Here is a 23,493-nt window from a genome sequence, read left to right as displayed (position 1 = left end):
ATTCCGTAACCCGTACACGGTCGTAGTTGCATGTTACCGCCGGCGGAATCGGCGACTAAAATATCGAAAATTGGTTTTTTGCGTCACATAAACATGCATTGGGGGCTTACAAGCGTGTCTATCGATGCGAAGTTGCCACTAACGTGGACATGGACGTTGCGACGTCGCACGCAGACACAACGGCGTCACCATTGTAGATATTTCTAGGCGCACGTAACAGTTATGGCTGCACACGTGTAAATTAGTTGCCAGATTCGTTGACCGCCCTTGGCGGCTGGGCGTGCGCCTGCCGTGCTGGACAATAACAGACGATAATGAACACCGTACAGATTGCGGGCGCTACCGCGCTCCACTGAGTCGAACTTTACTGCGATGTGCGACGGACTATAGTACAAAATCGTTCTGCAATATCCTCTTGCAGCGGCGGACTACATCGGCCAAGGCGTTGTTGCGTGCCCAGGTCTGCGCACACTCGTCCAGGAACGGGCGCAAGAAGCCGTTGACCACAGTTGCGTCGTTCACGTTCGGTACACTGGCGGTGCCGGCGACCCCTGCGAGGAATGCCGCGAAAACCACTCAACCTACCCAAACGCAGATACTTCTCAACCATCGTGAGGAGCTGCCGCATGAATTCCTCGCCGTAGGGGGCGCCGCAGTAGGTGAACAGCGTCGTGACGAAGTGGCGGCTGATGCTGCGGTCCAAGCGGTGCATCTGGGCGGCTTAACGGGCGGTGGAAGGCACGACTTACGATGGAGGTGAAAATCGACACCACCGGCACGCACTGCCGCTCGAATCTTGCAACGTACAGCAACAGGTCCATTATGCATTGCAGGCGCTGCAGCATTCGTTAGCGGTGAAATCGCAAGGAGCGCAACGGGAGTCACAAGCGAAATTATAAACGTCGCAGCTGGTGCGAAAGGCACTTGAACACATCATAGCAAAACAACACGCCAGCGGTGACGCCGCGGACACGAAGCCGACACTTACCTCCAGCTTCGCTGAGCTGCTGTTCGCCACTATCTTGCCTTCTGCGCACGCGACGCAGACGTCACGCAGGAACACGGCGATAGGGGTGCGCTTCACGGGGTGCTTGTTGGCGATGTCCATCAGCAAAAGTAGCTTCGAGTCGGACACGGCACGTATGCTGCGCTGGCGCATAACGTCGTGCCGGATGTACGCCATCACCACCGACGATGCGATGACGGTGGAAATCACATCGCGCATCTCGAAGTCGCGCTCAACGGGGTCCATCGACGCATTATGGATTATCTTGTGCAGGTGGTACAGCTCCTTGCGCGCGATGGCCTTCACGCGGTCGCTCTGTATCTTGAAGGAGGCGTACATGTCCCTCATCTCATTCAGACGCTCCGCGGAGATGTTCTTAGGCGCCCCCAGCTTGGTGCCCTCGTTGGTGTTCTTGTAGATGGCGCTTGCCAGCGTGCTTTTTATCTCCAGGTACTCGTCGTCGCGATCAGCCGAGTGGGTGCCGTCCCGATGCACGGTGCGTTTGGCCACCGGGAGCCATACACCCCCGGCGATGCCGCCAAAGCCACGCTTGCCAAGGCCGGTCGAGCTGTCGCTACAGCTTGACGGCGTAGACACCTGTACCTTCCCGCCATATTTGCCCATGATGGGCTCCACTTCCATGTTGTGGCACAGCTCGCTCTCGAACGCGCTGCCGGACACGAACGAGGAAGCGTCCGCATCGCGCAGCGTTCTCGACGCGGGTGCCATGCTCTGGTTGTTCCAAGCCTTATGTGGCTTGAACGCGTCGTTCATATGCTTGTCAGCGCCCGCCGGGAACGAAAAATCGCTCTCCATGTCATGCGAGGGCGAATGCAGATGCAGGGAGTACAGGTCGCTCGAGCACGCATCTTCGTCCGGCGAGCTTGTACCGAAATCGCGCAAATGCTCCATCTCGTCCAAGCTGCTCTCGTCGTCATACTCCTGGGGTAGGTCAGGCACGCCGAGACAGGAACCCACCGGCAGATAAAACTGCTTCCACACCTCGCGCTGAGGCAGGCGCTTCAGGTGGTTGCACACCAGCTCATCGTAGTGGAAGTACAGGAGCTCGTACGGGGACGGCACCGACAGCAACACCAGCAGGTTGGCGTAACGGATCCACGTATTGGAGTCGGGTAGGTGCACGTCCGCGTTGGAGAAGTCATCAATCAGCTGGTTTAAGATGTTGCTCTCCCGGATTGCCTCCAGTGGCGGCATCTCAGGCGCATTTCGAAGACGCGTGTACTCGTCGGAGCGTTGGGGGTCACCGTACTGCGATACCGAGTCGCCCACGTCATCGGTGCAATCCAACGGTTGCGGTCTACCGCCGATGCTGCGATCTACGGCGCAAAATGAGATGTGGAAGAACGCGACAAACCTCGAGACTGGTCGAAGAGCAGGATGCCGTAGTTGTCGAAGGCATTCAGCGTCTTGTTCAGCTCGTCGTAAAAGTCGCATACGTCCATCTCGTTCAACCTGAACGAGGACAGATGCGGGTTGGCACAGAGCCGCTTGAAGGAGCTGTGTAAGTTGGGGAAACGGGAGAAGTTTGTCATAAGCAGGTGTATTTGCGATGCGCTCCACTCGTACATCTTCCCGTCGACGTTGGCCTCGTCGGGAAACAGCCCCTCCGCTGAACGCATGGTGGTGCGGGCTATTAGCTGGGACAGGCGGCGGCAGCCCTTCAAATCGTTGCGCCACTGGTATATGAAGTGGAGCAGAGCCTGGGAGTATATGTACGCGTTCTCGGCATGCCAGAACAGAGGGCTCAGCGGGCTTATGCCATCGAGCTCGATGGCGTCCAAAACGTCGTCTTTCATCAGGAATTTCCGTATCTCCTCGGAGATGCGCAGCGTGAAGACGCTGAAGTTGCTGGTGATCCTCGACAAACCCTCCCGGTCGATGTCGGCCTGCTCGAGCTTCATGTGCGCGCTGGCCGTGTTCATGTAGTCCTGGTACCACGAGCTCAAAAACTCGTCCTTGGGTCGCTCGCGGTATATGTTGATCATGTGGGAGACCACCAGCGGCGATTTCATCAGGTTCCAGTAAAGCTCAGGGGGGTTCCACTTGTCGTGGTCGGCCTTGTCCTCCATGTAAATGCGCATCTTCTCCGAGTCGTAGTTCTGCTTCAGGAAACTCATCAGGGCCTCCCGAATGATGTTGACAGTGCCGCTCACGCCGCTGTTGCCCTCGCGCCGCTCGCCTAAACCGCGCATACTGAGGTACTGGCTGTTCTGCACGTTCAGCTCCTCGATCCAACGGGCGCAAACTTCGCAGAGCCACGCGTACCCAACGTAACCCTCCACCAGCGTGTTCAACACGTTGGTGTTCAGCTCAGCCAGGTACTCGGACTGCCGCTCCTGCGCACTGGAGCCGACACTCCCGGAGCCCTGCACGGGGGCAGTATCCGCCTCCTTGCGATAGAGGTACGCGATCACCTTGCGGATGTGCATGAACACCGAGTCGTCCATTATCGCGTCCTGGCTCTGCAGGAAGCGCTGGGAATCTGAAAATGCGTGTGTTGCTCTTTAATAACGTAACGCATACAGCACGTGCAGCGCAACCGGAGATTACATAGTGTAAAACAGGGCAATAGGCGCAATCATCATAGCTAAAGCGATACTTCCACCTCTATAGAGGAAGGACGGGCCGCGTGGTGGTAAACAGAGGCCACAATCAGGACACCGCTTCACGCACCTTCGAACTCTTCCTGCGATACCTCAATGACATCACGACCATCCGCCGGCGGCGAATGCGGGGTCGGGAGCGACCCCGTTTCCTCCTCCATATTGCAGCGGGAGTCACATCAATATAACCTGTCCTTCGCCTGATAGCGCCCGCGATGCACGCCAATAGGGATGGCCGTCGCCCGGCTAGACATCACTGAACGGCGCTCACAAACCATATACACACTACTGCTTTTTTGTCGGCGAGATTTTGTCCTGCAATACGCTATATGCACATCAGGACGTAATGCTTTTGAATGCGATTCCCTGACCAGACGCACATTAATTCATGACGCGATTCGACATCCCCTATTGTAGCGTATGCTACGACTATCTCACCAGCGGCTTGTGTGTCTTGACGAAATGTGGACACGTGTACCATCGCAAATGGTTGGTTGAGACGTGAAAGAAGAGTTGCACAGCGTACACAGCCTGACGCTATGGACGGATAGAACGGACAAGTATCAAAGAGGATGCCCTCTCTGCAGGTCTCACATTGCGTTTAAGAACATCGTCGAGCTGAAGTTCGAGTGTGTCGAACGTGCTGACGGTTCGTTGCGTCCGTCGGTGTCTAATCGTACGCAGAGAATGAAGACAAGGCAATTGAAGATGTAAACGGCGTACACACCGAAAATGCGGCGGAAAATACGGGCAATCAGGTATCATTATCTCAGTACGAGGCGACAAAACAGGAGCTAGAAGATTTAAAGCGACGATTGTCGAAGGCGGCGGCAGACATGCTCGAGCTGCAAGAGCGATGCGCATCAGCGGAGGTGAGTCATCGCATTCTAAGGATCTCTGGAGATCAAAATAAATCGCCACGTCGCATTGGTGGGTCCCGCGCAGTTCGTTGTTACACATGGGTTGTGACTCCTCGAACATTAGACACCTGCCTCCGCACAACCGTTACCAATGACCCCCTAATAACGTTCCCATCGACGACCGCTGACCTCGTGCAGAATGAAAACACGTCTATTAGAGAAGCTGTGTTGCGTATGCAAGAGGATAATGCGGCCCTAATTGGCGAAAACAAGAACCTCAGAGTCATCGCAGCTGCGCACAAGACAAGCATTGCAAAGCTCAACGAACTGCTGGCCAAAAACAAGGCGAAACTCAAGAAACTCGAAGAGGTACACAATTACCTGAAAGCGGATGAAATCGGAATCCAAGCGTTCGAATCGTGCCTCAAGACACTCAGCTCCTCCGAAAAACTCGCCCTGCTCACCAACAGGATAATGGAACTCGAGGGAATCAACAAAACGCTCACAGATATGAAGGACGTGTGGAAAAAGAAGTGTGACGAAATCAGTGGTGACTATCTCGTGCTTGAAAGGTAACGGAAGCGCACCAAAAAGCATTCACTCATGCACCAGGGAGTACAAGGCGCTGCTGATGCGGAGCTCATCCGAGCATCAGGAGCCTACCTGGGACCCTTTTAGCGAAGTTGAGAGTTCCATAGCCAGTGTGAGGGCGCTAGAAGCAGAACATGAGTACAACAGGAGGATACCAAGATCGATCAATGTTGCCCGCATCGGAAGCAGCCGGAGCAGAGAGGTAAACACGGGAAGTCCTCAGAGGAGGGTGCGCGTTGAAGTGTTCGAAAGCCCTTCTGAGAGGGCGCCCACAAGATCTGGGAGAACAAGGACACAGAAAATCTCGGATTATTTCAGGGGAGGTTAGCCTCGCCCACTTCACCTTGCGCAGAGTGCCAAACGAGCCATTAAAATTCTACAAGACCTTATACGAGGTAATCTCACCAACGTGCAATTCGTCATACGTAATTGCGCCATTCTTCGTACCAGTTAATTGTACCATACGTCCGTTATCACAGTCACGGCGGCATCTCTTTCCGGGACCTCCAATGCAAACATGCTTAAACCACTCCGATTCCGCACTTCCAACTGTGGTCAGCCACGCATACATGAGCAACGCACAGCCTAGCGCCGCCACTGCTGCCAAGCTATTGACCTGGCAAGGGGAGCTGACGCTAAGAGAGCTCTAATCACGTACGGTATGCCACGGCACGTCCATAGACCACACCCGAATCACGGCTACTAATCTGTGTAGACTTAATTAGAATGTGTGACACGTTGGTTTGAGTGATGTCTTAGGTAGCTCCCTGGAACGTGACAATATCCTCCACAGACAGGGTTATTACAGCAAATCGCCGTATGTACGAAACTCTGCGCTCGTGACTATGTTACTGCAAATTTTTGCGTCAGAAGTCGAAGTTGGTTGAGAACTCGGTTTTGCCCAACCTGGACAGAGGGGTGGTCTGGACGAACATCCCAGCGTCTTCGATGTTGTCGTTCTCCCCTACCTGCAGGAAACTCTTCTGGGAGCTTGCGAGGTCCTCGTCGTAGCTCTGCTGGGAACAAAACGCGCTTTGCGATTCATCACACGTGTACGCAATGCCAGAGGTGCTGGCAGCACTTCCAACGCTATACATCCGATGGGAACAGCTAGCCGTGTGATACGGGCTCAGCGTCCTTGCCGCGTCGTGCGTAACCAGCGATGCGCGGTCGCACGGCGCCCTGCCCACAGCCGCCGAAGCATGATCCTGGGAGTGACTCATAGAAGGCGTACGTGTCCCGCCGAGCGACAACTGAAGCGTATGCGCAATGGTGACCTCCAAACCCGACAGACGGAAATATTGCGCATCGGTCAGCAACCCGCGGCATACCGTTTGATCATCCGGCAGCGCCACGCTCCCGTCCCGAAGATAGTCCAAGACGTAGCTGAAACGACGCCCATCGCGGTCAATGAAGACGGTAGGATACGGCGTAGAGCGGTCGTTTGCGAGGTAGGAGAAGTCGTCGCCCAAACTGCTCGCAGGGGCGTTCTGGTACAGGTGCGCGAACAGCTGACGGAAGTACGTGGCGAAACGCGATCCTTTGTGGTTCAGCAGTGTGCGATATGTGGTGACGTACGAGACGCCGCCAACGTTGAGATTCACCACCTCGCTCAACCCGGACGCAGGGATGGGCGGCAGTTCCGCGGACTCAGCGGCAGTGCCATATGACGCGGGCGCGTCAAACTGCCCATACGCGCCGTCTGAGCACTGCTTTTTGACGCTGTGCACCATCGACGTAGGTGTGTAGCCGTTGGAAAATCTTTGCGCTCGCGGCCGCCGGAAGGTCGATCCATTGTTGTTTGCAACTCCCCACAGGAACGTCGCCATGTACACTCTACCATTCGCAACCGTGCACTGTAGCGTGTACTGAAGCTGTATATGGTGTTATGCGTGCTATTGGCGCAGTGCGGATCATGTGTGTAATAGAAGCCTGCCTCCGGCGGAGTGGAATCCCGTGCCCTGATTCATGGCGAGCAACGACACCAAGCGACGCACTGCGTGCTGATTATCTGTCAGTATACCGTAGAAAACCTTCTGGCATCCGCAGGGGAAACGAAAAACTGCAGAGATTAAGTAGAATCGCTGTGCACATTGGTCTACACCACGACGCCACTTGCCTGCAGACTGGCATTCAGTTGAAGTAACGATAACACCCTGATATTATCGCACAGCCTGGAACCACCTTTATCAGGCGGGGCGTCAGGCCGATGAGGAACCCTCGCATACCGTACTGACCAAAAAACCGGCGCAGCTCCCCTCGAACCGTCATCTTCGACTTGCGACCAGCTGCAGCCTGCACAATTGTTTAAACGTGGTCGCAGTGAGTGTGCGGCGGTGAATCACTGTCACATGAAAGTGGTGGCATCGCGAGAAACGTGTATCGAACTATCACGTGTCTATGAACGTTGCATGCATGATGTCGTGCCGTTGTTGCCGCACTGCCATACCCGCCACAGGTGTCGTGGCTAACAGCAGCCAGTCACCTTACCGCAACCGACACCTAGATGTACTAGTTGCAGACACGCACACGCAGCCGTACCTGGATGGTGGTTTTCACTATGTCGAAGGGCTGCGAGATCATGGTCGCCAATATCGACGACATGGTTCCTGTAGCGAAAGAGAGCGCAAACTTCTGGACTCTAGTCAGGTCGGATTCCGAACGGCCGCAGGACGCGATGAAGCGACGGTACAGAAGGTCATTCAGAGGCCAATGTACCGCCGAAAACGGCACGTCGCGAATAACCGTTGGAATCAGACCCCGGTAGAGCGATGTGAACCTAGAAAAGCCTTGGGTATGTTGGAAAAAGCTCATGGTGCGACCCGGCAGGTTGGCCTGGGTGTAGGTACGCAGGCACTCCAGCGGTTGCATCGACAGAAGAGTAGCCATCCTTCCCAAAATGCTTGCCAACGGAGTGCTCATTTCGGTCTTCATCGCGTCGTACGACAGCAGGAATATGGTCTGACCGCCCACGACATTTAGGGCGGTGAGGTGGAAACCAGTGAAGAAGCATCGAACACCGCGGGTTGCATAGATGTGGCGAGCGACGCCGGCAGTGCTTATGCTCCCGCGAATGCCCTTCAGCTCCGGGTTGAAGTACCAGTAGTTGCGCACGACGTCAGTCGGCACACAGAGCGACGATACCACAAGCCCTGAGCGCCGTGATTCGAACGAAAACACGCCTACCTCCAATCGTGGTGCCCTTGAGAATGTTGCAAGCATGGGAGCCTCCATTTCCATCCTTCGCATCCATCCTGGATGGGCAGCGATGGCGCAACACCCTCTCAGTGTGTTAATGCGATGGCCCGTTAGCCTCCGGGCGATTGTGCCTCGGAAAAGCACGGAGAAGGCCACGCGTTCACACTTGCCAGGCGCTTCTCTAACTGTCGGGTGCGATATACAGTTTGTGTCTTCTAACGACGCCGCATCGCAGACTCCGACGGCGGAGTTGATCCGCGACACTATGGGGAGTCGAGCAACTGTATCTCGAGATGACGCGAACAGCCGCCAAGGTTACACACAGCGATGAAAATACGGCGTATTTAGTGGTCATGTGTCGTGGGTGTGCGGTAAAATACGGTCGCAACAGGTGATGTGTGCTGCGATTCCACTAGACATCATATTGGCATGGCTGCCTCACGACGCTCAAATTCTAGGGATTCCAGCAATGATGGTGACCTTCTGACACCAGATGACCCAGAAGTGCCATCCGATGTCCATGAGAAACCAGAGAACGGTCGCAATGAAGCCGAAACAACGGATGAAGCCCCGGCAACGTTAGAGAGTGCCAACACGCCGTCTTCCATCACCGGAGGAAATGATTTGGGGCCCATTACGGACACGCTGGAATGCTGTCGCAATGTGGACATTTATAAATGCCTAAACAAAATATCGGAAGGCACTTATGGCTCGGTGTACAGGGCGCTAGACACAGAAACTGGGGAGATCGTGGCGCTGAAGCACATCAAATTCCATGAGGCGCACTGGAAAGAAGGGTTTCCGGTCAGCTATTTGCGGGAAATAGCCATACTGCTCGAACTCAGGCACCCGAACATCCTCAGCGTCAAGGAGGTGGTGACCAATGAAAGGAAGGACCAGTACTATATGGTCATGGAGTACGTTGAGCACGAGCTCAAGACGCTCCTGCATGAGCGGAAACCCGACTTCACGTTGTCGGAGCGCAAGTGCCTTCTGAACCAACTGCTTATGGGAGTTGCCTACATCCACGAGCATTGGGTACTCCACCGAGACCTCAAGACGACCAACATCCTGTACAATAATCGAGGCGTGCTCAAAATCTGCGATTTCGGAATGGCGCGCAAATTCGGGCAACCAATCAAAAACTACACGCAAAATGTAGTCACGCACTGGTACAGAGCGCCGGAGCTATTCCTGGGACAAGAGAAGTATACCGAAGCTGTCGACGTGTGGTCAGTGGGGTGCATATTCGCAGAGATAATCAGTGGAAAGCCCTTATTCACGGGGGTGAACGACTCGGACACGCTAGACAAAATATTCAGGTGCTGCGGTTCGCCCACAAAGGAGAACTGGCCGGATTACACGAAACTGCCATTGGTGAGAGACGGGCGATTCCCGCTTACCAGCTACAAACCCAACTTCCACACATATTTTAAGAACAATATGGGTGCAAATGAGGGGTGCTACATGACTGAGTTGGGAATGGACCTGCTCATGAAGATGCTCACGCTAGATCCTAGCAAGCGCATATCGGCAAAGGACGCCCTCGACCACCCATACCTCACAACGGTGCGTTTTTCGTGTATTTTCAATGTGGTGGATATACACGCAGGAGAGGCCTAGAACGCAGACCGTCGAGCTCATGCCAACAATACCAGACACCAACGCCAAACTGCGCAGAAAACGCGAGCCGGAGGAGCAAGACGATGAGGCGGGTAGAGAGTCGCGGTTCATGGGCAGAGTTAACCCTGTGAAGTTCCTCGCATTAATGGAGAAGGCCAGATCCAAGCAGGGTAGGCACTAACACGTTATGGTTACGAGACAGCGTAAAAAGGAGCTGTTAGACACCTATAGTTGCCTTTACGTTGCGTATGTATAGGGCGAAACATGCTCGTAAAATGTACGCCGATATTCGGCCGTGACCAACTGGAGACGACTCGCTGACTGCTGCCACGCCAAATGGTGAATATTAAGTCTTGCCGAAACTCTCTAAATATTAAAGACGTATACGTTAGCCACCCAACGAGCCATTATACAACGGCATAAACTTGTCTCAGCGTGCGTGTCTCTGTAATTTCGATGCGCTCGTCATCTAGTGACCAACTGCCCAAGTGAGACAACTAAAGTTGGACAGCCCTCGGAGCGGTTGCATTAGTGGCACTAAGTATGATTATGTGAGCGATGTCCTATAATTGTTGCTGTCTGTGAGACAATAATAACCTATCGAAGCGATTTTCATGCGCACCTCTGACGGCTCTCGATGGCGTCTCGATCGCCGTCGACCGAACTGAGACACGTGCGACAGAAGACAGACGTACTATCATCTTGGTATCATACACAAAAATCATATCCTAGTGCTTTGTAGTGGCATTCGGTTCAATCTGACGCACCTCACAGCAATCCACAAATACTTGTTGCTGTGGGTACGACTCATGCTAGCATCAAAATACTCCACTTGCGTACAACCCTGGCGGCGTATATATCGTCCAACAGGATAAATACAATCTGGAGAGGAACACTTATGTTCAATTATTGATATTAGCAAACATTGGCCACGATGGATGTAGAACCATTCGAGCGATTGCAAAACGATGCCTCGTGCATGGCGTCGCTTGCAAAGGGCCTTGTAGCAGGACCGATGGAAGTGATGGAGTCAATTTGCAAGTTTGTCATCAACGCCGAGGTAAGACACAACTTACCAAATGCTAACGACACCGTAGAAATCTGACGAGCTCAGTGATGAAGGCAAGATACAAATTCTAAAGTCCATGAAGGGCATATGTCGGTCACTCTCAAAATCTATAGATGAGAAATATGGCCTAACCGCTGCGTTCAAGAGTGAACTTCGCGGGTACGTCCCCTTACCACATTTATCATCCTCGTACAGTAGCGAGTTGGAAAAGGCAAGAATGCTCTTCTACTACACGGTGATGAAGGCCTTCAGAAATGAGATGGAAAAGCGGCGCCACCGTAATCCGGATTCCGAGCATGATGCCGTGAGGAAGATGAAATTGCAGCTGATGAACCTGGACAAGGAAATATCCCAGCTGAAGCAACAGTTATCTTTGTACAACAGGGTCAAGAAGCGCATCAACCAGAGCAAGCTGTCAACGCAAGGTATCGACGAAAACAGGACTGATGTTGAGAAGAACCTATTTCAGAGGGATTTCCGCACGATGATGATAGCCATACAGACAATGCTGAGGCAGCACAACATCGCTACCACACGACACGTTAAGAAACTGGAAACCAAAAATGATATTGCATCGAAAGCAATATTTGATGCGACAGAGAATATCAACAGGTACGGTATACATAACAATTCTGACATGCGAATATTTCATACATATTCTGCTTTGGCAACCTGTTAACATGGCACGTACAACATTAAAAACACTCGTCACATCTCTATTCAGGTACAGCCAATTGCTACATAGGATACTGGAGAAGTCTAATTGGTATAAGGATGAAACTATCTCAAGTGAATCTGCCACACCTTCAGAGGTGGTCGACGCTTCTAAAATCTGCGACGAAAACGTCAAGGCGACAGAAACGACTGAAAGTCTCGCCAAGGATGAAATGGTTGTGTCCGATGTCGCCTCAGCCAAAACTATCGTTGACACAAGTGATAAGCACGTGGATGCAGTATGCGAAGTCACACCAAAAGATGCCTACGATTCTGAAGTGGTGGAGCAGGTAGACGATGAATTGGATGCCACCGGAGTAGACAAGGGCGTAGAGAGCGAAGCGGCACTTGTTGCTGGCAGTGAACCTCTCAGCGTTACCGCAGAAGACTTGGTTTCTGAGTTGCCAAATCCCGAAGCCGATGCGGAGGTCATTTTGGCCCAGGAAGCCGAGCAAATTAGCCCCATATCCCATGAAGCGGTTGACGCTGCTGTCGAACATGACGAGCCAGCAGCACCCATGGGTGAGGACGTGAATGACAAGTCGGTTACCGAGGAAGTTGAGCCATCTGCAATGCTATCAGAAGAGGCCGTTGAAGAAGAAAAGACAACTGCGGAAGTCGAAGAGGTAGCAACTGAAGTTAAGGAAGCTGCAATGGTCTCTAAAGCCGTGATTAAAAGGGACATATCCATCTCTATGCAATCCACAATTGACCATAATGCTGATGAAGACATAGTGGCTACGAATTCAATGGAAAGTGTTAACCAGGAAATGGCTGGAGTCAGCAACCTTGCTGTTGACTCTGCCTCTGATGACGCTGTAGAGGAGTCAGTGGATGAAAATGTCGATTCTGTTGAGAATACGCCTGTCTTAGAGACACCAGAGCCTCTCAACGCAACTTTAGAACGTTCAGATGAGCCTACCGAAGACGTCCCCGAAGTTGCTAATGAGATTTCTGAATCAGTTGTTGCTAACGAGACGTCAGAAGAAATAGTTGCTAACGAGACGTCAGAAGAAATAGTTGCTAACGAGATTTCTGAAGAAATTGTTTCTAACGAGATTTCTGAAGAAATTGTTGCTAACGAGATTTCTGAAGAAATTGTTGCTAACGAGATTTCTGAAGAAATTGTTGCTAACGAGATTTCTGAAGAAACCGCTGCTAATGAGATTTCTGAAGAAACCGCTGCTAATGAGATTTCTGAAGAAGTTGTTGCTAATGAATCATTCGATGTGGATACAACAAATGTAGCGTCATGCCCGTCACCCGACTTGGCTGAAGTCTGTGATATGTCCTCAGGGGAAACATGTGAGCTCTCTGCACCTGAGGAGAACGCTATGCCGATTGCTGAAGAAGAAAGTGTCATACCTCTAAGCACACGCAATGACACCCTTTCTGAGCCCGCGGAAGTTTCAATGCCACCCCACCCACAAGCCTCACCTCTTCCGGAAAACAGCAGCTCATCTGTACCAGTTGGAATGCCTATGGAGTCTGATGTAACACCTGTTGAATCTACATCTCTTGCGCTTGATACGGATTTGGACATAATCACTAACACCGATGCTGAAGAGCCAACCCAGGAAACAGAACGAACGGCCGATGAGGAAACTGATGTTAATTACAGCATGGAAGATGATGTTTCCGAGAGGGTAGACAACGAAGTATCAGCTACAACCATCACTATCAATAAAAACCCCTCTCTTTTCAAAATAAAATTGGAAATTGATACAAACGAATTGTGGAATGAAATCCAGAATTTGAAGAGGGACATTGTTGACCTAAAGGACACCTTAGTGAGTCTGAAGTCCCGTGTTAATGTGCCTGAAAGTGGCGATAAAATGGTTGATGAGATTCCTCCTTTGTCTGAAGCTGAGGCTGTAGATGACAACGCAGATGCTGCCATTATTGATAACACTGTTACTGAAACTTCTAACAACGAAAACGTTTCATTTGTAGAAAGAGAAATTACAATGGTGGATGAATCTCCCCTCGAAGAAGGTTCACATATGGCAGTCGTTGATGACACCAACGTAGAAGAACCGTCTCAAACCCCGGCGAACGTCCTTGAGGGTGAACTACATGAGGATGTGGAAACGGAATTAGTTACCGACCCTAATGAAAGTTTGGAAAACGTGGTAGATTCGGAGGTAGAGGAAAGCAAAGAGGATTTAGAAACACTGAAGCCGGAGGATGCCAACCTTGTAGCGGGTGACAGTGAAGGCAGTTGCAATGCTGAGAGCACCAATGATAAGTCAGATTCGCCTGAAAATGACACAGATATTGTTGTATCACCAGTAGAGGAGAGCGAATTAGAATTAAACAACCTAGTTGTTGAACTGGATAAAAGCAACGGGGATTTCGTTGGCGGAGCCAGGGATGTGGACACACCATACCATTCCGCCTTTTTCGATGTTCCAAGCACGCCTGTGGAAAGCCTTACTCCTACGCCATATGAACAGCCTAACCAGACAATATATTTTGATGCTGAAACCTTTGGGTCATACATCACTGCTGCCTCTGCTGAGGTTGCCGAGAATAAAGACTCACTGACAACTCCAAATATAGAGGCTGCTTTGGACGTGACTGAAAATGCTGATGGTAATGCGAACGAATTAATGTCCAATGAAAACAGTCTTGAGACGGCAATAACAAATGAAACCACCGCAACCGATGCTAACGAGCACGGTGAAGTAGAGCCGATAACCGAGGAGACGAACATCTCTGATGAGCCAGAAATAACCAACGCTGACTGTGATTTAGAAGCAGAGATGTTACATGAAACCGAGGAACAGGCTGAAATAACCGTGGAAAGTGAGGAAATCGACGAGACCGTGAATGCCGAGGTGGATACGATTAGTGCCGTTGAAAAGGAAGCCAATGCACATGAAATGCATCACGACTCATTAAGCGATGTTCCTAGTACACACGGAGACGCAAACGAAGGTTTGGCATCTGTGGAATCAACAGACAATCTACTGACCAAGGAAGAAGATATCATTGCACCAGGTGCAGATGAAACGGAGAGGGGCGACATAACTCGACCTACGTCATCTGATAATTGCCCGAAACCTACGGAGCGAACTGAGGAAGCCGCATCCACATCTGTTATGGGGGTCGAAAATACCGCAAGATCAGATATTCTTGATGACGACGAGTTCGTCAAAGAGATAATTGATGAACTAGGTTCGCTTGATAAGGCAGACGATGAAGCGCTACTAAGGGAGTTGGAAGAGCTCTATACCATAATGACGCAACAACTTGTGTACGGCACAACTACTGGTTCGCTAGACGACGAAGCGTCGTCCTGCATGAGTCTGGAAGCGTCCGACAATGAGGAAGAGTTTGACAATGGCAGGTTCAAGCAGCGCAAGGCTGGTAGGATCTCCGATCCCAGCAATGTTGCTGAATATGCGTCTGAAGATCTAAAAAATACAAGAGCACTTAACCAATACAACGACGAAGAGTCCACATCATTTTTTAATGGGTTGGGCGCCACCGCAGCAGTTCAGGAAGAGAATACAGTTACCACGAAGGGTCTCCCATTTTTCGTTGGAATTTTCTCTCAGATTCCGCAGCTTTCGCAACCCATTAGCACGGAAACAATCGAGAAGCAGTACGAAGAGTTTAAACAGTTCCAGGCGTTCATCAGCCTCTCGTCCCGGAAAAACCAGAATGAGGTCTGAGTAGCACGGTAACTTTCAACGTCACTTTTAGACATTGTGAATGTTTTTATAGCGATCGATAATTCACCACCATATTTCAATTTTAGCAATACTTACACCGCAATCCATTGGCACAAGGAAAAACATTATGTTGGTGAGGTTTAAGGGATATGTTCTACATATTCTAGAAGCAGTTCTTAATTTTACAACCGTCAATCTTTTTTCATACTGTTTTGGTGTTACTCTTGCCTATTAGCCAAGGCAAGCTCAGAGCCAGAGTATATGCTAACAGAAATATGGTTACCACGAAACATGCTACGAAATATAAGTGTCAATTGCATGTATCATTGCGATGATTGTGTGTCCGTAACGTGTCGGAGTGTTCTCAAATAGGGTTAATTTGCCGTAGTTTTTTTAATATAGTTGAGTGTTATGTTTGTTTTCGTTTGTGATTCGCAGCGACAATGATCTTCTTGCAAGTAAAAATTGTGTCAACAGTTACCTATCATTACTTTTATGGACCCATTAATCGGAGAAGAAACCTTATAACGGTGCCAAGCGCTGTTGATGTGCGGTCGCATCGTGATATGGTGTACACATACAGACAGTAGATTCCACGTCTGGACTAACTAGAATAATGCCAGTGAACGTCACAATGAGGAGGCATACACACGCAGGTAGCTGGTACGACGATGATGGTGAGTTAATCGCTCTTCGTGAAGCGCTTACACATCGTGGTCGCACATCGCTGATGTGCGACTACGACTGCGGTTGGAAACGTTTAACCACAATGAGCAGCCGATTCACTTCAAAATGAAATTGAGGAGGCTTTATTCACGGATGAAGAGGTCCCACTACCACCACCGAAGTATATAATCTCACCGTAGGTGTATCAGCAACCTTTTAAATAGTTTCGTAGACACGCCGGTTACACATACTCCCTGAAAACAGCAGCCACGGCGTATCGCAGGATAGATGTGGCGAAGATGTAGGCATGCAACCGCTTGAGTGAACATTTATGAGCAGTGCCACCATCTTCATTTTGGGCCCATCGCATTACGCATCCCTTCGAGGATGTGGCGTTGACACCTTCAGCTCGCTTCAGACGCCCATTGGGGTGCTCCAGGTGGATACCGATATAACGGAAAAGCTGCTCAACGAGGATGGGTTTGTGGAAATCAGCAGGGTGGCTGCGGAGAGGGAGCACAGTATCGAAATGCAGCTACCCATATTACGACAAATATTAAATAGGCAAGTGAGCATCTACCATTATCGAATACCGTTCAGGGCATGCGCGGATCATGTCAAGTTTGTCCCTATAATGGTGGGATCGATGGACGCCAAACGTTTGGAAAAGACTGGTACGTTGCAGCCTCCCACGCCGCATTCATTGAGCAGGCAACGCGTTGCTTCCTTACTTCCAAAACAAGGTACTACGCAGATGACGGCAATTGACGAAACTTGTGGCAGGATACAATGTTTGTCATCTCTTCCGATTTTTGCCACTTTGGAAACAGGTATGCCACAGCTTTAGCGGCATCACTCAGATATGTTCTCAGATTCGACTTCACCCATACAGGCTATGAAAACGAATCTATTCCTTTGTGGCAGGCTATAAAAAAACTGGATATGGACGCTGTGGATTACATTATCAAGCACGACCTGGACGGTATGACATGAGCATGCCCTTTCCCATCACCATGAGCAGGTTTCAGAGAGTACCTTGAGGAAACGGGCAACACTATATGCGGCTGCAACGCGATAAAAGTTCTGCTGATGTTAATCAAACTATCCGGGATGAGCATACGCTCCGAAATGATATCATACACCCAGGTAAATCATGCCACAGCACCGTGCATCGCCATGCAGTCGAATAAATGCGAGGGGATTCATGATTGCTCCGTGTCATACTGCTCAATTGCCGGCGTCGAATCGTGATCGCGCCGAAGCAAAAGGCGCCCTCCGCAGTAAGCGGAATGCTGTGGAACGCTTTCCATCCCGTCGTCTGCAATTTCTGCCGACACCAGCATATGCACGTTTTTAAACACATATCCGAGCAACTCAACGAAGCTGGTGCTCTAGCGCTGTTTCGTTGAATCAACAAAAACAAAGTAAACAAATGCAACCACATTAAACATAACACGGTTATTGCTCATGTCGTCGATGACACTGGGGTGGGAGTGGACGCTTGTGGTTCGTACGTCAAGTTGTGCTTGTCGAACTGGCACGTCAACTCCTCGATCTTTTCCAACTCTTGCCGAGCCGCTACGACCAGGTCGTTGACAGCGTCCTTGATGTTACACTCGACACCTGCATTCAAATCCTCTGATACCTTCAGCAGGAACATATACATCTCAGCCAGCTGGTTGTGCTGGAGGTCGGTGATCTGCCTCTGGATGTGGAGTGCGGAAAGCAGCTCCTCGTGTCGAACTAGGATCTCTTTCTTGCCGAGCGCGTTCAAATGCTTGATTTCCTCAGCATGCCGAATCACGTGATCCTCGTGTAAATGCATTAACATATCTTCAGAACTGTGCACTTCCAGCAACTCTCCTGGCGTGGGATCGTCCAGCGACGTGGCCCCGTCTACCAGCTCCTCGCCTTCACATGGCTTCACGTTACCATCAATGATATCTTTCAGCTCTTTGGCCTTGAGCGAAAGTTCCTCCAACCGCTCCTCCTTGCTGACGAGCTTTTGCGCGTCCACCTCGGCAGCAGCGGTGACGGCCTTCATGATGCGCGTAGAGGATGCTTTTTGGGCGGTAGTCACCTCCTCAGCAAACTTCTCGCCCACCTTCGTCGGCTTCGTGGCTTCCACCGCCGAATCGCTGGAATCAGCCACCTCAACGGCTGCTGTCTCGGGAATCGCGAGCTTATCTTCGGCAGTTCCTTCGTCGTCTGCCTTGATAGCCATGGGCTCGTGGGTCATCGTGATGCAGCGGCTCCACAGCAGCAGTATGGGCGAAATCTGGCGCATGCTGGAGAGATCAAGCCACTGTTTCAGCTGCTGCTGCAACTGCTCCCTGGATATGTTGTAAAACTTCATGGCGCGATCGCGACACGCCTCTTGCAGCTCCTCGGTGGAGAGACTCTCCACGCCTTCCCACATGATCAACCTGTCCTCACGCTGAATTTTGAGCAGGTGATGACGGAGTTGTAACACCACGTGGGAGCGCACGCTGAAGGGGGTGATGCCGAGCAATTTGCACATCACCTTCAACGTTTCCAAGTTCATCTGGTCCAACTTGAACTCCTTTTTGAAAATCTTCGCGAAGACCAGAAGCTCATTGGAACTCAAAAATGGATTGATGTCACGGTCCTTCTTGTTGAGGATGCGTTCTTGGAAATCCTTGAGGGCCTCCATTTTCGTCTTGAGGGAGGAGTCAAGCTCGTCCTGCAGGAGCTGGTTTGTGCGTTCCTGCACCAGCTCCTGGAAAAACTGCGCAAGCTCCTTCTTAGCCAGAAGCTTCTTCTGCAGATAGTCATCACTCTTCGAGTTGTCGGTCCTGAACGTGGAGGGGAGCATTTGCGGGAACAACCTGATTGCCACGGGCAACAGGAGCTCCGCAAATGGCACTATGAGGAAGAAGGAGAAAGGAACGAGCTTCAAAGCATCATTCAGCGTGTTCATCAGCAGTTTACGCTCGTTGTAGCGCATAGGGTGCCCTTTGAGTCTCTTGAGCAGGATGTAGTACGAAACCTTTACATTAGCAAAGTACAGACGGAAGCCGGTTTTGCACCAATGCACAGTGTGCTTTATACCGCCCATGATGCTCTTAAATATACCGGACACGCCGCCGACACGGGCCACAACTGCAGCACGAGCACACAAACTCATCAAATGGCCAACGGCCTTGAAGGTGAGCGACACCAGATGGATCGTCCATTTCCCCAAACGAAATGGCAGCACTACTGCCCAGCGCACAAGATGGTACGACAAACTCATCAACCCACGCGTTAAAGACCGCCCCTTTGTCCAGCTGGTCACAGCTGAACCTCTCGATGCCGGAGTCCCTGGGGTGTCCTTATCCTTGTTGCCGCTGCGATTCCAGAATGCAAAGGATCGCCGCGATGGAAAGAACCCGGACATGCAACCGTTACAATCCATCCCGAATGATATTGGAAATCCCTGCAAAGAACCAAAATGGTTCACGATTGGGGTAGCGCCGCTGCGGGGGCGAGCCCGCTGTTCACCGGAGGAGACATCCCCCCGATCCAGTACACCGCTGCCATCGCAGCACGCATACGTGCCTACTGGATGAACTAATCGGGGGTGGATCGCAAAGACCGACTTCTCGAATCCCTCCTTACCAATATCAGTTGCACCATCTAGTAGGCGTCCTGTATGTGTTGCCTCAGGAGACAATCGAGGAAATTGAATCACTCCGCAGCTTGACACTGACCATGTAGTACGTTTGAGTTGACCATGCTCCACATTCGCGGCGTCCTTCCGGTCCTGTGTAACAGGACACCGAGTCTCAGCTGCTTCGCTGATCTTCTCTCCATCATTGGGACCGCAGCTATTCACAGAATCCGATCCCGACGGTACACCAGACCGAACATGTGCGTCCCTGCTAAACGAACGGCTGACTACGCACGTTATGGATGGAGACACGGAACCGCAGTGTCCATGGAGCAGCAGAACGGGTCGCCTCCCCTGGAAATTAGCAGCTCGGTTATCAAAGCGAATGACGCTCTTCCACATACTTTTTGCGGTTAATAGAAGTTTACGACGGGAAGGTCCGTTACCGCCTGGTGGGTGCGCGGAAATCGGAATGGAATGCCCGTCGGTCTGCACCCCTAGATGTTGTGTCGCGAATCTGTCAAAGACAATCCTACCGTCCAACCAAACAACATTTTATGGCCCGCTTGATTAAAATAATATCTGTTAAAACACGCCTATAATCCTCGCAAGTATATCCGTCGAGCGTCCGTGCAGCGGAAGGGTGTGCTACGGTAGAACTCAACTGATCGAGCATTAAGCAGCTGTCCATGGAAAATAGATATGCAGAACATGGAAGTCCATCGTATTGCGCCCTCAGTTGTATGAACTTGGTGTAGGCACACATGGTAGTCTCAAAGCATCGCGGTAGACTTCTACGCCACTGAAGCCCCGACGAATAAGTCACATGCTCCCGATCCATCTGTTGGTATGCGCATAGCACGACGCAGGTATACATAGAGCTGCTGCGTGGGCAATATTCACAGGAACAGTGATCCGCCACGCCACCGCAAAACGTCTAGTCGCTGCTTAGAAAGTCTTACTAGTGCAAGAGATCACAATTCCTATACAATCCAGAAAGTTTAAAGTAACGTGAAACTACGATAAGCATTGATATGCTGTTAGCGGAGACTTAATGCACATGGCCAATACCTTACCCAGCGATGGGTGGTAAGCCGTCTACAGTATCATGGCGGGAGTATATCGCATTGCGACTAGGGTCCAGATTCGCGTCACCACGTCGGTGGCGCTTTATTCGGTGGCGTTCTCAGATGGATCGGCAGTTTGAAGCGGAGTGTCGGCAGGTTGATTCTTCTTAGACTCCAACCATTGCTTCTCGTTCGCCTTAATCCATTCGTTCCTGCGCTCGTGAATCTCGATGGCAGCCTTAGTTTCGCCAGGCCAGTATAGATCGTGGTCGTAGTGCGTCCTGTTGGCCCCGCCCATGGACTCCTCAACCTGGCTCACGTCGATCTTGTTTTTCAGGTAAGCCTCAAGCTTTGCTCCCCTGTGCTTCATCACGATCTTCTTGGCCGTCTGCTGGTCCACGACCGCCTTGATCATTTGCATGAGCGGGTCCATGAGCATCGGCGGGTCGATGATGATGATGTCGTGGACGACACCAGGGTAGTGGTCGGACGACGCACGCACAGTGTCGATGACCAGTTCCAGGCTGGGCATTTTGCTGATGGACCACTTGGCGAGGTCGACGATGAGGACCACCTTGTCGTTGCCCTCGGCGAGCAGGCACGAATACATGGCCAGCTCCAACATGAAGAACAGAAGCAGAACCTGTCTCTCACGGTCGAAGTCAACCTCATTGCACGGCCTGTAGTACACGACGGGCTTACCGCTCTTATCGTAACCCTTCCTGTACACCATACCGCCGGTGTTAGAGAGAGCCACATCGTCCGTGTTGATGTAGTCAATTTTCTTGAAACGCCTCCACGCAAGCGTCTTTCTCAGCATAGTGAACGCCTGCTGCACCTTGAATTTGAAACTGCGGAGGTAGCGGAAGAGCAGGATATCGTTGCACCAGTAGAGCTCGGAAATCTTGACGTCGTTGACCGGGTCCACATTCCACAGCTTGTACCACTTGCGCCCCTGCGCTATGTCACCTCCATCACCAATGCACTCGGGCAAGCTCCACACGAGCTGCTTTAACTCCGCCAGCTTCTCTAACACCGAGTCGACGCTCTCGGTTAGTGGATACAGCGTCTTCCACTTCTCCACGAATTGGCGCATGGTCAGTCCAACGCGGTCAAAGTCAGGCGTCAAAGAAGGTCCGAGACCCTCAACCAGACCCAAAGATTGCAGGTCGATTGGATTCGCGTACTCCTCGAACGATGCATCCGCCGAAGTATCGGAGCTCTTTTTGAACATCTTCATGAAATCCATCGTGACAAATTCTAGCAGACGTGTTTCCTAGAATGGGCAAACAGCGATGCGTGTATATGACTACATCGGCAGACGCAACCGTCCTGCCTTTATGGGCAAAATACACCTCTGCCGACGGCTTTGGGTCCGCGTGAAAGAAAAACTTCCACACAGCGGTGCAGCGATTTTAGGTAAAATGGCGAAAAGGAAACAGCGGTCCTGGATGCAGCCTGTTGCTCTACGTGGCAGCAACACCGTTGCATTATCATCCCCACCCGATTGACCAAGGCAAGCGCGATTGTTCGAGTTCAAAACACGAAAATTAAGCTGTAATGCGACTCCGTCAGAGTGCAACCGAATGCTGTTGAGAAGTGTGCTGCATGGAACTGATTCACCGCGCTATGTGTTGCGACCGACGCAGGCAATGGCGGTGACCAAACGGTAACACATCTCTGCTTCTGGACCAATATGTGAAACACAGCAGTGAAGAATTACATGTAGTCAGGTTATAATCGCGGTGTGTTTAAATAACACGTGAATTCTTACCAAAGTGTATGTCGCGAGGTAACCTCGCATGTTTTTTGCAGCCCAAATCGAAACACCTGCTGATGCGCAAACGTATCATACGGCATTATACAGACGCGTGCGGTCATGCCAATGAAGGTTGCTAGAAATTCTGTTATTGCCGCCGTGAGCCTCGTCATGGTGATGTCGTCACGGCGTGGAAAAAGCATGGCAGGTGATGATCTCAGGAGAACTGCGTAATGATTGAGGCAACTTTAGTGCGTCAGCTAGTGATGTGCTTTGGTGTTATTATGGTAAAATTCCCATCCGTGCTTCTGAACTTATTCCGACGCAGCAATGCAGATACACATCCATGCGTTCGTTTCGGTGTGCCTGAACTGGCACCGTTGCTTTCAAAAATTCGAAGCGATTCACGTGGAGCAGGCAAAGTTGTCATGTTATAGCCCCTGGTTGGCCCTGTTGTAGCAAAAGTGAAACGTCGCCGCCGCCTTGACCTGGAGTCAGGTGAGGAGGCGTGTAATGTCGGACGTCACCGTACACACCAGCCACTACAGACGCACGTAATAAACATTAATACCACCACTGTGTGATTTAGGCTGGAAACGCGACGCACATAACCGTATCGTTTCCGTCGCCTCCTTGCTTCCGCTGCACATGGGCCAAACAGTGTCAGTAGCGCACGCCTTGCGGGTGCCTCGCAAGCATGGCGACAAGCTGAACCTATGGGGTGAGCAGAGCGTTGTCCACCTGAAGATTCGCAGGTTATCCCATGGAACACGTCAAGGTTTTGACGCCGCCGTCAGGGCCAAACACGAGGATCTCGGTCTGCCGCTGCTGGCGCTCAGGTAGGTTGCCACCGTCGCGAATCTATGCTTTCGCAGCTAAGTTCCCGATATGCGACAACTCACACCAACACCTGCAATCCCAGGGGATTAAAGTGGGTAGGTTTCGCAGTGCATGCCAACGGACAGCGACTACTTTCTACTTATGGTTTCGTATCACAACGTGACGACATGCGATTTATTCGGT

At 51.3% G+C, this 23,493-nt stretch overlaps 9 protein-coding genes across 9 annotated transcripts; 4 read left to right on the top strand and 5 right to left on the bottom strand.

Moving 5' to 3' along the window:
• Window positions 1-384: 384 nt before the first annotated feature.
• On the bottom strand, window positions 385-3,791 carry BBBOND_0204760 (hypothetical protein, conserved; the record flags this gene model as incomplete). The annotated part of the gene is made up of 6 exons (XM_012912050.1): window positions 385-551; window positions 586-712; window positions 750-836; window positions 989-2,343; window positions 2,382-3,509; window positions 3,701-3,791. 6 exons carry the CDS (start codon window positions 3,789-3,791, stop codon window positions 385-387), a joined length of 2,955 nt encoding a protein of 984 aa, XP_012767504.1.
• A 227-nt stretch (window positions 3,792-4,018) lies between these two features.
• Window positions 4,019-5,409, top strand: BBBOND_0204750 (hypothetical protein; the record flags this gene model as incomplete). The annotated part of the gene is made up of 4 exons (XM_012912049.1): window positions 4,019-4,119; window positions 4,218-4,279; window positions 4,315-5,062; window positions 5,103-5,409. The coding sequence occupies 4 exons, from the start codon at window positions 4,019-4,021 to the stop codon at window positions 5,407-5,409; spliced, it is 1,218 nt and encodes a 405-aa protein (XP_012767503.1).
• A 538-nt stretch (window positions 5,410-5,947) lies between these two features.
• BBBOND_0204740 (K+ channel tetramerisation domain containing protein, putative) lies at window positions 5,948-6,814 on the bottom strand (the record flags this gene model as incomplete). The annotated part of the gene is made up of 1 exon (XM_012912048.1): window positions 5,948-6,814. One exon carries the CDS (start codon window positions 6,812-6,814, stop codon window positions 5,948-5,950), a length of 867 nt encoding a protein of 288 aa, XP_012767502.1.
• A 400-nt stretch (window positions 6,815-7,214) lies between these two features.
• BBBOND_0204730 (mitochondrial carrier protein, putative) lies at window positions 7,215-8,334 on the bottom strand (the record flags this gene model as incomplete). The annotated part of the gene is made up of 3 exons (XM_012912047.1): window positions 7,215-7,376; window positions 7,623-8,233; window positions 8,268-8,334. 3 exons carry the CDS (start codon window positions 8,332-8,334, stop codon window positions 7,215-7,217), a joined length of 840 nt encoding a protein of 279 aa, XP_012767501.1.
• A 374-nt stretch (window positions 8,335-8,708) lies between these two features.
• On the top strand, window positions 8,709-10,083 carry BBBOND_0204720 (cdc-related protein kinase I, putative; the record flags this gene model as incomplete). The annotated part of the gene is made up of 2 exons (XM_012912046.1): window positions 8,709-9,848; window positions 9,892-10,083. 2 exons carry the CDS (start codon window positions 8,709-8,711, stop codon window positions 10,081-10,083), a joined length of 1,332 nt encoding a protein of 443 aa, XP_012767500.1.
• Window positions 10,084-10,836: 753 nt separating this feature from the next.
• On the top strand, window positions 10,837-15,365 carry BBBOND_0204710 (hypothetical protein, conserved; the record flags this gene model as incomplete). Its single annotated transcript, XM_012912045.1, has 4 exons — window positions 10,837-10,962; window positions 11,000-11,130; window positions 11,167-11,583; window positions 11,702-15,365. 4 exons carry the CDS (start codon window positions 10,837-10,839, stop codon window positions 15,363-15,365), a joined length of 4,338 nt encoding a protein of 1,445 aa, XP_012767499.1.
• A 634-nt stretch (window positions 15,366-15,999) lies between these two features.
• On the top strand, window positions 16,000-17,282 carry BBBOND_0204700 (hypothetical protein, conserved; the record flags this gene model as incomplete). The annotated part of the gene is made up of 6 exons (XM_012912044.1): window positions 16,000-16,042; window positions 16,143-16,227; window positions 16,264-16,332; window positions 16,371-16,861; window positions 16,924-17,013; window positions 17,053-17,282. The coding sequence occupies 6 exons, from the start codon at window positions 16,000-16,002 to the stop codon at window positions 17,280-17,282; spliced, it is 1,008 nt and encodes a 335-aa protein (XP_012767498.1).
• Window positions 17,283-17,496: 214 nt separating this feature from the next.
• Window positions 17,497-20,046, bottom strand: BBBOND_0204690 (LETM1-like protein, putative; the record flags this gene model as incomplete). The annotated part of the gene is made up of 1 exon (XM_012912043.1): window positions 17,497-20,046. One exon carries the CDS (start codon window positions 20,044-20,046, stop codon window positions 17,497-17,499), a length of 2,550 nt encoding a protein of 849 aa, XP_012767497.1.
• A 768-nt stretch (window positions 20,047-20,814) lies between these two features.
• Window positions 20,815-21,960, bottom strand: BBBOND_0204680 (hypothetical protein, conserved; the record flags this gene model as incomplete). Its single annotated transcript, XM_012912042.1, has 1 exon — window positions 20,815-21,960. One exon carries the CDS (start codon window positions 21,958-21,960, stop codon window positions 20,815-20,817), a length of 1,146 nt encoding a protein of 381 aa, XP_012767496.1.
• Between the last annotated feature and the right edge of the window lie 1,533 nt (window positions 21,961-23,493).

Source organism: Babesia bigemina, assembly GCF_000981445.1.
Source record: "Babesia bigemina genome assembly Bbig001, chromosome : II".
Lineage (NCBI taxonomy): Eukaryota > Apicomplexa > Aconoidasida > Piroplasmida > Babesiidae > Babesia > Babesia bigemina.
Note: the sequence above shows the minus strand (reverse complement) of the source record. Positions and strands in the feature narration are given on the sequence as shown.